This window comes from Gigantopelta aegis, chromosome 4 (genome assembly GCF_016097555.1).
Source record: "Gigantopelta aegis isolate Gae_Host chromosome 4, Gae_host_genome, whole genome shotgun sequence".
NCBI lineage: Eukaryota > Metazoa > Mollusca > Gastropoda > Neomphalida > Peltospiridae > Gigantopelta > Gigantopelta aegis.
This window is the reverse complement of record NC_054702.1, coordinates 57,385,157-57,400,611: the sequence shown is the minus strand read 5'-3', so window position 1 is coordinate 57,400,611 and position 15,455 is coordinate 57,385,157. Positions and strand designations below refer to the sequence as shown.

The following is a 15,455-nucleotide window of genomic DNA, read 5'->3' as shown; positions in this document are numbered from 1 at the left end:
GTCAGGGCCATGAGAGGATCATTAGGAATACATATGGTTTAAATCTGCATGGTGGAACTTGAGTAAAAGTTAAAAATGTCTCAGTTATTCAGAGGCCAGGGTGGCCATCTTGGAATTTTTATTGGCCTGAAAAATAACAACACTTGGTCAGGTCTATATAAGAGGATCATTTGGACCAAGTTTGGTTGAATCCTGCTTGGTGGAACAGGAGAAAAAAGAAAACAAGAAGAAACAAACAAATGACTTTACACCACAGTGTGGATCTCCAGATAGTGGAGGAATATAACCTAAAACAAGAAGAAGAAGAAGAATATAGGACCAGGAGCTTTTTAGCATATTAGTTTAGTCAAGACTATCCCACATAAATGGAACATGTCTATCAGACAGGTAAACTAATTTTGTAGCCTAAGTATCTGACAACATGTAGCACCTATGTTTTTGTTTTCAAATACTAGCTTAAACTGAATAAGCTTGCAGGAAGCTCGTCGCAAGCATGCAACAAGCTTGCAGCAAGGTTGCAAGAAGCTCGTCGCAAGCTTGCGGCAAGGTTGTAAAAAGGTTCCAAATACTAGCTCGAAACGCAGTAGTTACTACCTTGCCGCAAGGTTGTTACCAGCTATTTATTAAGCTTGCAATTTTTGTTTGGGAATATCCCAGATATTTTGTTATTTATTCAGTTATAAGGGTGTTAAATTAATCACATACTAATCTTACCGGTAATTAATTTATACTGTCTTTACTTTATTGTTATTATACTTAAATGGAACATAAAACATCTTTTTGATGGTAATGATAAATGCTAACATCACTAATTTTGTCAGTTATGTTAATTTTGAGCTCAGCAAAAAAATTAAAGAGTTGTCTATATAATCAATTCTGAAACAGCCTTAAGGCTTTTAAAGTTAAACTTAGTTTGGTTAATGACACCACTAGAGCAGATTACATATTAATTATCAGCTATTTAAAATTGGATGTCAAAATGTTTATAATTTTGACATAGTATTATGCTAGGCTCAGACTGTCAAATGCCATGACAAAGTAGGCCAACTCGATGGTTTGCATTGTAATTTTTCCAACTCCCGATTTATAACGAGTGTGCTCAGATTAACAAATAATGGGTTATATATGACGAGAACAGAGTTATAAGAGCGTTCAGAAGTCATGACAGCAAAATGTTGGCCAACTTTTCACTGGCAGTTGATAGTCTAAACCTAACATTAGAGGAAACCTGCTAATTTTTCTATTAGTAGCAAGGAATCTTTTATATGCACTTTCTCACAGACAGGAGAGCACATACCAATTGTCTTTGCATGATACACCAGTCAAGGAACACTGTAAACTAAGACCTGTAGGTGCTGGGCTCACATCACAGTAGGCCTACCAGCTTCAACCCTGAGTAAGTTAACAAACTCACATGAGGAGGGGTAAGGCCACTATCCCAACTTCTCACTCTTGAAATAACTGATCTTTAACCAAATCTTGGAGTTTAAGGGGAGGTATGACTCTTACTTCCCTTCACTCACCTGAGACTAGTTCAAGGAGAGACATTTTTAGCTCCCTAATTTAGCATGTGAATTTATGTAGCATCAGTATGGTAATATCTTAAATGACTCGCCATAATCTAAGTTAGGAGAGCAATTAATCACTCTCTCAATTTTCTTCATGTCGAGGTCTGTTTAACCCCTATCCTGTACAAACAGCCCAGATATCTGAAGTGTGCCCAGGACAGTATGCTTGAATCTTAATTAGATTTAAGCATGACAAAACTAGAAAATAAATGACTGATATGCTAGAGTGAGACTTAGACCTGAATACAGTGGCAAACCACTAGGCTGGTGCTGGTGACAAAATATCTGGGGACTCAAATGTCTCCAGAAGACTCTAGATCTTAGTTTATGTGTTTCAAAATTTAGTATCCTGTTTGCTCATTAATTATATTTGCTAAATTAGACAGAAGCATTCATTTTATTAGGCTTTACTTACTTTGATCCCAAATTAACCAAACACAACGGGTGTTTGGGCTACATACATCACAGACATCTGGTCACAGGCCCAGTTGATGATTATAATTAATTTCACAATTTAAATATTTTTGGAACAGAACAATTGTGTTCTGTTTAACAACAAAATATTAAAATGCCACATTTTATGGCTGCCGACTGCTATTTCTCTTTCCAGCCAATGCTCCATAACTGGTATAACAAAAGGCTATGGTTTGTACTATCCCGTCTAGTGAGCTCTTAATCATAGTTATGTCTGATGCCATATAACCATCAGGGGTGGGAATTGGTGAACTGTAAAAAAGAGAAAATCTAGAGGGGTCCCAAAAATTCTTGAAATCCTAGTTTAAAATCTGTGCCATCTAACACATTTTGGAGAAAAGGATGATTTAAAATGCGAGGAAATGCAATGTTCCATGAGAGGAAAACAGCTGATCCGAGGAGAATTCCCACCCCTCAACCATAAATAAAAATGTGTCGAGTGCACTGTTAATGTTGTAGTGTTGGTATAAAGTGCTCCTACTGGCACTAGCTAGTGGGAATTTCCCTATTAGCTCAGTTGGTTCGAATCCCTTAAGTGGAGGTTGATTTTTTTCTGTTACATTAATAAAACATTTCTTTTTCTTTCTTTGCTTACCCTGTCTGGCTCAAAGCTTGCTCCAGCTTCCAAGAGTTCCTGTATTTTCTCCAGTTGTCCCTTGCTGGCGGCTAGTCTCAGTTTGTCTGCCAGAGATCCCACAGGAACGGGGCTTCCAGGGCACGGGGACTGGGCTACTGGCATGTCTGAAAAACAAATAGGATGTTCTCACTTTACTGTGTTTTATACAAAGTTTGTTGAAAACTAGTCTGAAAACAGTAACCAAATCACAAACCATAAACTGACCAAAGAAAACGGTATAGTTAATTAAATACCGGTAAACCACATTTACTTGAGAGTAATATATTTTTCAGAAAAGGTTTCCGCTGAAATAATGGCAGTGTTAAAAAGAAAACTCTTAAAAAACAGGCAAGTTTATTATAACCTGTTTTACTATTTTTGTAGCAGGTAAAAATATAAACAACAAGAAAAGTAATGTGAAGAAATGTGGTCCAAAAAGTATCTGAGTTGGGGTTTTAAGTTGGTAAAGAACAATAATTTTAGTTTAGTTTATGTTGTTTTCATACTTGTACACAATCATATTACAGGTGTAAAACAGAACACAAATAACAATAAACTATGCAAAGAAAGAACTATATTCCTCAAAATCAATATTTAATACAATAAATCTGAATGATAAAAAGAAAATCAAATAAAATATGACATGAACAATGTTTTTGTGTTTCTGTCACTACAATGGTGACAAGATCATCCTATTAACACACAGAATAAATCAAGATATACTATTTCCGTGTTTCTCGGGCTCTTTTATATCTTTCCATCCTCCAGGTGAAAAAATCAATGTATCCCACTGATGTACATCAAAGCCAACATTCAATTACCTGTACTTGTTCATTTCACTTGAAACCAAGCCGCAGGATTTGCCCAAGGCAATTAGCATAATTAATCAATCAAAAGATTGTTGACTGCTCATTTTGGACTTAATTAGCTTACAAACTGATAAGCCTTCTGAAAATAAACAATAGTATCATTTACAATGTACCTTGCAATATTTGTCTGGCATACAAGTATTTATCCTGTTATTTAATGGAAATGTTATGTTCAGGGTTTGGCTGTTGATTCTTCGATCGTACCACCATGGATGCTTTAACAGTAGAGTGAAATTAATAGAGAATGAGATGTAGTTTAGTGGTACAGCATTCACTTGCACTGGGGTGTCACATGGAACTTTTGAATGAATGAATGAATGAATGAATGTTTTAACATCCCACTTTTGAAGATGGTTTATTGATTTTATATATATATATGGAACTACAATTAGTATTTTGGTCAATATTAAATTTGTTCAAAGGAAGGATCTATCAAAAGAAAATAAGTCATCAAAAGGAGGCTTATTGAATCCACCCTGTTGACCCCTGATGCACTTCATATATATAACATCATGGTATGTGCTATCCTGTCTGCAGTGAAAAATAATAATTTTGGTAACATCTTTCTGTCACTGTAATACCAAATAGCACAATTACCATATAATATTATGTAACACTGAACAGATCTAATTGGTTTAAAATGTGCTGTAGTGATGTTAAAGCATACATTTTTCTTCTTCTAAATGGAGTACTACAGGACCAAATTCTAGGTCAAACAGTAGCCGAAATAACAAAGAATTTAACTCACATGACCACACCATTATTTTTTAATTTTTAAAAAAAATATTTATTTTCCCCAGTCCATTCTGACCATGTCAAGGTTCACACCATCAGTTTTAATAGTTTCTACTATTTGACAGATCTGTTTTACTACTTAAGTACATGCATATAAATATTCAGTACACACTGCTTTTCACAGATCTTTATATTATCACTGTCAACTTATGCTCGATCACCTAGTAATGTCTGTTTATTATCCATACTGTTAGGACTTGTAAATATTGAATACTAAATATGTTATAAACATGTCACACTCAGCGCTGTGACATCATGGCTCTACAACTGCAGTGTATCAGTAACTTTCGCAATCAATGGAAAATGTTTTTATGGTTTTGCACACATCTGGATTCTGATGAAAATCAATAGCATATTTACATATGCCCTGTACTAAATTAATGACATGGCATGCAGTTTGCACATGAAACACTGACAAACTCAGGTCAATAAACATGTTCAAACATAATAATTTAAAGACCCAACAACTTAGTAAATGGTTTCTAATAATACATGTATCAGTACTTAAGAAAACATGCAGTCATGCATATATGACTGGGGAGATAAACTGTCATTAACTATATACCTTGATCACTCATGTTCAATATATATTTGATTTACTCAGAAAATATTCAACAGACATTCGACATCCAGCTTACAGAACCCTTCCAACAGGTATTTTTTTATGCAAATAGTTGATCTAAAAATGGTTCAAATGGGGATTTTTTGTTTAAATCAACTGTTTGTTTAACACACGTACATCTTTTATCTGGTTAGATTTTTGTCAATTAGAAATTCCAACTGGTGACAGAAACATTCTGTAACATACAAAATATGTAGACCCATTATCAGACTTGCCAAATTCCACCAATACTGCACATTCCTGAGGCTGAATTTAAATAAATATTTGATGGCAACCCGACTAACTTGGGAGTAGTATGTTCATCAGAGGCAGTGTACGTACTCTCCTGAGGTACACTAGACCTTAGGATCAAACCCCATCAATGGACCAACTGGGTGTTTCCTCTTATAACCAGTGTTCCGTATTTTGTATATCAGTGGTATGTGCTATCCTGTTTGTAGAAAAGTGTACATTAAATCCCTTGTTCTTAGAATATATATTTTGTGTATCAGTTTTCCATTTTACATAACATGTTGGGATTATGATCAGTTGCTGATTAAACAATGTGCTCCTCCCAATTAACCACCCAACTGCTACAAAATTGTATGACGTGAACATTTTTCATCAGCCAATTATTTCTGATTTATTTTTCAGTCACAAATATGATATAAAAACAAAACACTGAAATACAATTAGAATATGGAAACTAATGAAAATATAAATGTATTTACTGTAAACAACACCATTATTTGTTACTTAACATCAAACACAAACAAGACATGTTGGTACATTAACAACAAAGTCATTCAGCTAACTTCACGCTCTTTCTTATCAGCAACATTAAGTAGGTCCACCAGTAGGCTAATATGTTAAAAATGTAATTCTGTAAATAACCTCCATGTTCTATTACACCATACTTTACATTTCCTCAATAACAGTGTTTTTGAAATTAAAAACAAATTTTTTGAAAAATAATAATCTAGATATATAAGACAAACATTTTAAGGTTTGTTGTTAATAATCAAGGTAACAAAGGAAGGACTAGTATTAAAAGCTGATCTCCCAAGACAATACAAATTGACACATCACTGTTTACTTAAGCTGGTAAGAAAACTAACTACTTTGAACAATCTTTTCGAAAATGTGTACACAAATTTAATTTTAACAAAACAAAATACAACAAAATAAAGACTCATTAAACATTTTAATTTTCAAATTAGCACTTATAATGATTATATTTGAAAATCAGGGACACATTTTACGAAGCGATCTTAGTGCTAAAATCAATGTAAGTATATGACTAACTACATGTACCTTATATGCACTTAAGGTGATTTTTTTAGAGCTAAAATCACTTCATAAAACAGGGCCCTGATCTTCAATTTGTATATAGCAATTTGGAGAATGACATTATTAAACTATGATTTTATTAGATAATTCAGAAGAATTATAATGTAAGGTCATCATGAAAGTAGCTTTTGGCATCAAATACTGAAAACATTCTGAATAATGCTAATTTATATTCCAACGGAATATCTGGTCTGTATGGCTATTCACTGAAGAAAAAAACACGTCTTTAATATAATCAGATAACTAAACAACTGTTGGACATAAATTATATGGAAATACAAAAACAAACAAAAACAACCTAAAAACAATAAATATATTTTGGAAACACTATCACTCTCTTTACGTGTACTTGCTGGGTGATATAAATGACATGTTTTATTTAACGATGCACTCAACACATTTTATTTATGGTTATATTGCATCAGACATACGGCTAAGGACCACACAGATATTGAGAGAGGAAACCCACTGTCGCCACTTCATGGACTACTCTTTTCAATTAGCAGCAATGGATTGCTGGGTGATAAGTTTGGAGCATATTTTTTTTTTCGTATGTACAATTGTGCTCTATTAATATGAAGAGTCCATTGGTTGCAATTTGTTTTAATGGATTAAACATTTGTTCTTAGTGATCCAATAATCTATCCATCTGATTCTCTTTGCATGGTGCTCCAACATAATGGTACAAATTTCAGCTGACTGCTGTGAATGGTTCAAACTGCATGAAATGCAATAAAGTAATTACCGGTATATTTTATAAATAACTGCGGCTATGACCTAGATGTGTAAATGTGCAGCCTAGCTGAAAAGCACAGTTTGTGCATCTCTAATCATGTTCACTCAACCATAAATGTAAACGAAATGACAAACAAATGAAAACTCATTGCTGCGACTTAGAATGCAATTACATGTCCACCATAATCTATTTAAATAAAAAGTTGTTTGCTGTAATCTGACAAACACACATAAATGTTGCCCCATCCACTTTTCATTTAGCTATGATTTTTCTCTTCTGTTTTTTTACAATCCTATTTCTGAAAATGCCAACTGGTACCAACCACAGCCTAACATGTTGGATCAAGTTACCACTAAACTACTTTTGTTTGTTAACCATGTTTTAGACGGCTGAAATATGTAATAATAATACAGATATTGAATTCACTCTGTAGGAGTTCACACTTTAATCTACCTTCAGAATCTACATTTAAAAAAAAAAGTAAACAGTTGTAATCCGGCTTTTCCCGACAAATGACGCCACACAGTGTAAAAAATGGGGGCTATGTAAATACAGTGAAACCTCTCAAAACCAGACCCTCTGTAAACCGGAATTCTCTCAAAACCGGACCCTCTGTAAACCGGAATTCTCTCAAAACCGGAATTCTCTCAAAACCGGACGTTTCTCACCATCCCCTTTTAAATATCAATACAAAAGAGAACCTCTCTAAACCGGATACCCCTTAAAACTGAACTTTTTACTTGGTCCTGAGCGTGTCCGGTTTAGGGGGGTTTCACTGTATACAAGTAGGTCATTTTAAAGTATAGCTACACCTATTACAATTAATCACCAGGTCGGTATAAACAAAAACATTCAAGAAAAACAAATACATGTATATTACAGTTGTCCAACTGCATGTAACCTTTTTTGTTTTACGAAACATGCACCCATTGTTTAAATCGATAATATAAACACGTTAATAACAAAATGTATTATTTTAGCCAACATGTGGCATTTGTCATGGGGTTTAATTTATATTCATGCTTCATTAATTTACTTGGATTTTGGTTGATCTTATATCTTTGATTCACATGCAATATCCTTTGTAATTAATTATACGTGGGGATCATGTGGTAATGTTATATACCAAACCAGCAGTTCTAAATCTTTTGTCAATCAAAGGTCATGATATGTGTTTTCTTGTCTGTGGGAAAGTGCATATAAAAGATCCCTAGCTTGTTGCATTAGAAAAATGTAGCGGGTCAAAATCACCAAATAGTTGACATCCAGTAGCTGATGATTAATTGATTAATGTGCTTTAATGGTGTCGTTAAACAATGGCGAGACATAGCCCAGTGGTAAAGCGCTCGCTTGATGCACGGTCAGTGTGGGATCGATCCCTGTCGGTGGGCCCATTGGGCTATTTCTCACTCCAGCCAGTGCACCACGACTGGTACATCAAAGGCCATGGTATATGCTATCCTGTCATGGGATGGTGCATATAAAAGATTCCTTGCTGCTAATCGAAAAGAGTAATCCATGAAGTGTCGACAGCAGGTTTCCTTTCTCAATATTTGTGTGGTCTGACGCCATATAACCGTAAATAAAATGTGTTGAGTGGTGCGTCATTAAATAAAACATTTCTTTCTTTTTTTTCCTTCTTAATATTCCCTCCATACAATGAAGGCTTTTGACAAAATTTTGATGAACTGAATAAAGAAACTTAAAAGTATGTAAAACAATAAAATCATACTAGGTATTTTAATGTATACTTTTCCTCATTGGTCATGCAGATATGGTCAATGATCATATTCATAAAAAGGCCCAATATACCTGTGACTCATTGAAATGGATCTTGTGTACCAATTTGGCGAGAAATAATATACCTGTCTTTAAAAAATATCACTGCAATACATGGTTTTATCCTGTGACGTATTTAAGAAGACAGAAATACTTCCGGATATTTCATATCAATGTTTGACTAAACCTAAAAACAGGAGGTCACCAGACAGAACAATTGCAGTTACTGGGTACCTTTCTATCACCGGAGATACGAATACACGTCACTATGTTGTAAATAGTTCACATAAGAAGTGTTGAACAACACTCCTGTGTCTGGTTTAATCAGTGTCTAACAGGTTTCAGAATGTAGTACATGAACTTGTGACATGTGACCTAGAGCCATGTCTTGTATGGGGATACCAGCTTGAATATGTTATTCTAATTGAAAGGTTTGTCCTTGAGATATCTCAGTCACAAGCCCCATGTAGCTGTTACAGAATCTTTGCCAGATAGTGAGACAAAATATAATATATTAAAATCATTAAAAATGTATATATGTTGAGTTTAAAACCTGGGGTTTTTTTTAGAATATTAAGACAAATGAATACTACCCTTAACTCGCCCATTAAACACATTTCCCCTTACAACTCATTGTTCAATCCAGCTTACTTTTCCTTGTTAAGATACATTTTGAAACTTGTTAAATGAATGGTATTTAATGACCACTCATGTAATATTTTCTATAAATCACAGCCTTTGACAAATGGATTATTAAGCACTAGTTGAAAAAAACAGAAGAAAGGTTCTTCTGAGAGTGATTAGTTTACCATTGAGCATGGCAAGGAATGTGTGTAAAATGAGATCCTCAAGATTCTGTTGTTTAATCAGCAGTTACTACTATTAAGTATCAAGCAAAATAGTGATGGTGACACATCATCTATAGGGTGAAAGAATCCTATGCTGCTAGGAGGTTTTTTTTTACAGGTTTTCCATTAACAGTAAGTAGTCTTTTGTAGTTATTGTGACACAGTTGGCAGAAAGCAGGACTCAAAACAGGAAGTAATCAATCACCAATCATTAAATTGTGGATCACCTTAATGAAATTTAGAGGTGGGGGTGGGATGGTGTGTGTGTGTGTGTACATTTTAAATTTATATTCTCAATTAAGAAAAAGGATCGGTTATTACTGTTGTTGGTGGGGTGTTCCTATCATCACATGCTCTTTTATTGACAGGGAAGGGCATGCCATTTATTTGGATATATTATGCAACAGGTGACATGGATGTGGGGACCTAAGGTTCTACCAAAAAAAACCCAGAGATAGAAACTAACCCTCTCGCCCAAGCAAGTAGAAATCACCAGAGATGAGTACAACTGAAATGATTCTAGCATGTTCCAATATTAATTTTAGTTTTACTCCATTTCATGACTTTTGAAGTTGGCAGATGTGTAATCCATGTAACAAAATAGACCCAATGTTTTTCTTTCCAAATGTCACATATATGTCAAGTCACATGATTGCTGCCAATAAAGGGGTTAGGAGTGGCTGATGATTTTTCATGGAGATTAGGAACTTTTCTACTTGTCCCCAAGGTCAATGCGAATATTTTTTTAATATCTACCCCTGAAAAGGGATCTATTCTAAGACCTTCATACAGGTTAAAAAAAAAAATTGGGGGGGGGGGGGTGGGCGACGTGGGTAGTTGGGGATGTATTTATTCCCATGGGTGTGTGGGAACACATTATAAGTCCATTTTCAAAAACAAAAGATTAACTTCTGTTACTGAAGGTCCACTTTTTCAACAAAATCACCACCCCACCTCCCACACACTCCCTCACATAAATGTCTGCATATATGCCATCTGATACACTATCACTATACATGTAAATGTATGGTGTTGTTATCATAGGACTATTTTCTTGTTAGATGGTCTTGAATGAAGTACATTCACACACACACGAGACTGGGCCTGACAATCGATGTAATCACCTGGCTATTGTGAGGAGACATGGAGAGGACTGGACGCACATTATACACTTAATGATCACCGCACAAAGACAGCCTTCCCAGAAGAGTCACCACCATGGCACAGCTGTGTGTTCAGTATGGTCAGAGATACCATTACCAGTCGATAATATACAAATTTCATACACATGTATACAGTTTATATACCTACAGGCAATCAGAAGTTATTGTCCAACATACATGTGCTAAGTGTGCATGAGACCATCAAAGAGAATATCAAAGCATGGTCTCTAATTACAGATAGCTGTCAGGGCTAGCTCTTGGCGAGCAGAAAATCCCGCCAAATTATCTAAAAAATGCAAAACCTAGAGCTATTTTCCAACAAAATATAAATTATAACAATATTTTTTCGGCAAATTAAAATAAAATTTCATCAATTCTAGCCCTGGCTGTTTAATACAGGTAAATATGATTTAGGTAAAAAAAAAGGAATGTTTAATATTGCAGCACATTGTTTTAATCATATATGGTATTTGCACCAAGAATACTGTCCCACCACATAAGTTACACCTTTTGATTAACAGCAAATGGTTTTTTACAGTCTTCATCAGAAAATGCAAGGGACTGCTCGCACTCCCCTCCACATGATGGAAAACAAATCAATCACCTTACAATAAACTTTTTAACATTTTTTATTTCAAACTTTATGTTCAGAAAATTAATAATTTTCATACCCATAAATTTAGCTCTTTTTTTGGCTGACCAAAATCTAATTTGAATACACAGTGCCAATTAATTAATATGTATCAAATCTCTGACAGTATTTATAGTTTTAGATTCTTTAAAGATTAAGTGTCTCATGTCTCATAATGAATAAAGCTTGATAATTTTTCATTAATAAACACAATCATTTGTAAATTTTAAAATTGCTGGGTTTTTTCATTGCTTATTCCCTGCTTATATACATGTATGCAACCTGACATCGATCAGGGCCTAATTCACAAAGCTGTCTTAGGCTCTGCTAGACAACAAAGCATCCTTTTTACAAGTCTTTTAGCACTGCACTGCGAGAGACTGGCCTTGGTGGCGTCATGGTAGGCCATCGGTCTACAGGCCGGTAGGTACTGGGTTCAGATCCCAGTCGAGGCATGGCATTTTTAATCCAGATACCGACTCCAAACCCTGAGTGAGTGCTCCGCAAGACTCAATGGGTAGGTGTAAACCACTTGCACCGACCAGTGATCCATAACTGGTTCAACAAAGGCCATGGTTTGTGCTATCCTGCCTGTGGGAAGTGCAAATAAAAGATCCCTTGCTGCTAATCGGAAGAGTAGCCCATGTAGTGGTGACAGCGGGTTTCCTCTCAAAATTTGTGTGGTCCTTAACCATATGTCTGACGCCATATAAGAGTAAATAAAATGTGTCGAGTGCGTCGTTAAATAAAACATTTCTTTCTTTTTTGCACTGCGAGATCGCAAAGTTGCGAGAGTTTAGTGAATTAGACCCCAGAATAACAAGATTAACTGAATGACTGATTTCGATGATATAAAAAGGAAATAAATTTCGTATTGCATGTTAATTCAGCTGTATAAGATTTTGGGCGCCATGCTTCAGAGTGGATCAAACCTTGGGTGTTTTTCAAATGAAATCGTAATTTGCAGAGTTTGGTGGTGATAAAATTCATTCAGGAATGAAACATCCATAATCATGTTTTCATTTCATTAAAAAATAAAAACCTTTCCCTGAATAAAGGGTGTGTAAAAAACACAACCACACACGAAATTCTTCAGTCGGTCATAAATTACCAACCCTGCCATCTGTGTGACTACGTCTATTAACTGGTGTTTTCATACACCTTCTGCTGACAATACGGTAACGTGCGTGCATGGTTCACAGTGACATCCACGTGATATTCACTAGCCAAGGCTTATTGAAAAGCTTTGTGTTTGGCAGTGTTTGGCAAACACCCCCTGCTCAGAGCTAGATCACAATGTGATACCTGTAAAAGTTGTGTGACATATAGGGAGTCACTCAAGTAACTCGTAAGGGTATCATCTATCAAATGAACTCGCTTGTAGTATCCCACAAAGAAGTTATTTAATCATGAAATTGGCTACACATCATTTGTGTTTATGGTTTGAGAAAGTGACTATTTTAGAAGTACTCAAAAGTACTGACTGCATCAAATACTGTCACATCTGTGTTAATACAGAACAAATATCACCTTTTTAGTTTTAACATTCCACTAGACTAAATCAAGTATATTAACACACCCAAATTGTACACATAAAAATGTGGCATTTAAACTACCTGCAAGAAAATGGTGAGTGAGTTTTTATTGATACCCTGCTTGAGGGGCCACCTGACTTAAGAGACCACCTTGTCTTAACTTGACTTGTATTAAATATCCTGCTCTCTTGAAGTTACATTGTGACAAATCAGAGTTTCATGTAAAAGTTCAAAGTGCATATCAGATGATAAAACGTTTTTTTAAAGCAGTCACAACTCTGATTGGTAATTATATGTGATATTATTTTTTTATTCAAATATATGATCAATTCCCAATTAATATAATTTTATTTTGTAATCAGTTATTCTGCACTGTAGTCATGCAAATTTATGAGGGGCATATTCCCTTTACACCAAGTAGGTCAACCTTCACCTTCGTCTTTATGTTGGTGTGGGGGTTTTTCAGCAAGAGGTTAACACTAACACACAGTACAATAACAAAAATAAAACTGTTATTTTCTGCAAAAATGAGTTAGACTCAGGACTAGCTCTGGGTGAGCAAAAACATTTGCAACATTATCTATTAAACTTCAATAATTGTAACAAAAAAAAAAAACCCCGATATTTTCCAACAAAATAACAATCACTACATTGATTTTTTTTTTGCCATATTAAAATAAACTTTGGTGAGTATTTTAAACTTGCACAATACCACTTTGCACATCTTTAGCAAAAAAATGTACATAATCACTGCACACAAAAACATCTGACCAAATATCAGAAGATTACTTTAAAACTTTTGTACAATAAAATCAACAAAATCAAATGAACCAACACCAAACATTATGAGAACCCATCAAGCCGAGATGAAAAATAAGCAATACTACAAAACAGTGGAAATCCAATCAGTAAACAACAATGTAGGTAAGTAGCTGTCGTTATGTCGGTTCACCGACTCGGAAGTCCTGCTAGTTAACGTATGTTAGTTTTTGTTAAACCAGTCACAGTACAAAATAGCATGCTACTGAGTAGTTCACAGGTAAAATATACATCCTGAAGCCATTGTTTTAAACACAAACACAGGATTACTTTAGTGGTGACCTTTTTAAAAAAGAGAAAAGAAAGAAAAATAGGGGGCAAGAAAGGCAGTGTGTTTATTTAACATCCCATTGCCAACCCAGTTTATAAAGCTATTAGGAGTGTTATGTAAGGTAAATCTGACACTTGGTTTGGCTGAGTAATTTTCAATTTATTTGGCATTCAACTTATTTTCGTGCTTATATCCAATTAAGGTTCAAGCACACCGTCTTGGGCACACACCTCAGCTAGCAATCTGGGCTGTCTGTCCAGGACAGTGGGCTAGTTGTTAGTTGGTTAGTAGTTAGTGAGAGAGAAGAGGGTGTAGTGGTCTTACACCTACCCATTGAGCCCTATACCTACCAGCCTGTAGTCCGATGGCTTAACCACTGCGCCACTGAGGCTGGTATAATTTTATTATTACTATGCTAAATTTATACTCCTGCATCTTCCCCCAACACGTCATAATAATTTTATTACTATACTAAATTTATACTCCTGCATCTTCTCCCAACACGTCATAATACTTTTATTACTATACTAAATTTATACTCCTGCATCTTCCCCCAACACGTCATAATAATTGTATTACTATACTAAATTTATACTCCTGCATCTTCTCCCAACACGTCATAATAATTTTATTACTATACTAAATTTATACTCCTGCATCTTCCCCCAACACGTCATAATAATTTTATTACTATACTAAATTTATACTCCTGCACTCCTCCACCTTTCTGTTCCAGACTCAATCACTGAAGAATTCAGACATATTGCCAAGGATGGATATGTCTGAACCATAAATAGACATGGACATGCAAACAGTGTTTGGATTTAGATGGTTTTGAAAGTGATAAATTACACAATTAGACAACACAGATATATTATTAATCATTGGCAATCAAACATTTGGTCATTATGACATATAGCCTTAGTGGTTAGCAACAAGGAAGGTTTTATGTACTTTCCATCAGACAGGACAGTACATGACATGATCTTTAAAAAACCCAGTTGTGAGACACGGCATGATCTGGATGGCGGAAAACCCTAATTTGAAAATGGGTCCACCAAGGGGGTTCAATCCTACAGCCAAAGAACCTAAGGTGAGCAGAGCTAGATCTCGCCTCATGATAAAGAAGTGACGGGATCTAGCTCAGTCGGTTGAGTACTCACCTGACTCTACCAACAGAGCTAGATCTCGCCTCATGATAAAGAAGTGACGGGATCTAGCTCAGTCGGTTGAGTACTCGTCTGACTCTACCAACAGAGCTAGATCTCGCCTCATGATAAAGAAGTGACGGGATCTAGCTCAGTCGGTTGAGTACTCACCTGACATTCTTGTGTCACAGAATTGAACCATCTCGGTGGATCCATTTCAGCTGTTTGGGTTTTTTCTTGCTCCAACCAGTG

At 35.3% G+C, this 15,455-nt stretch overlaps 1 protein-coding gene across 1 annotated transcript in view; it reads right to left on the bottom strand.

The window, feature by feature from the left end:
* The window catches only part of LOC121370807, a 100,040-nt gene that overhangs the window by 44,063 nt on the left and 40,522 nt on the right, over nt 1-15,455 (bottom strand). The window contains exon 2 of the mRNA XM_041496284.1: nt 2,638-2,783. Within this exon, the coding sequence (XP_041352218.1) occupies nt 2,638-2,783 (146 nt within the window). The remainder of the gene's footprint in view (nt 1-2,637; nt 2,784-15,455) is intronic.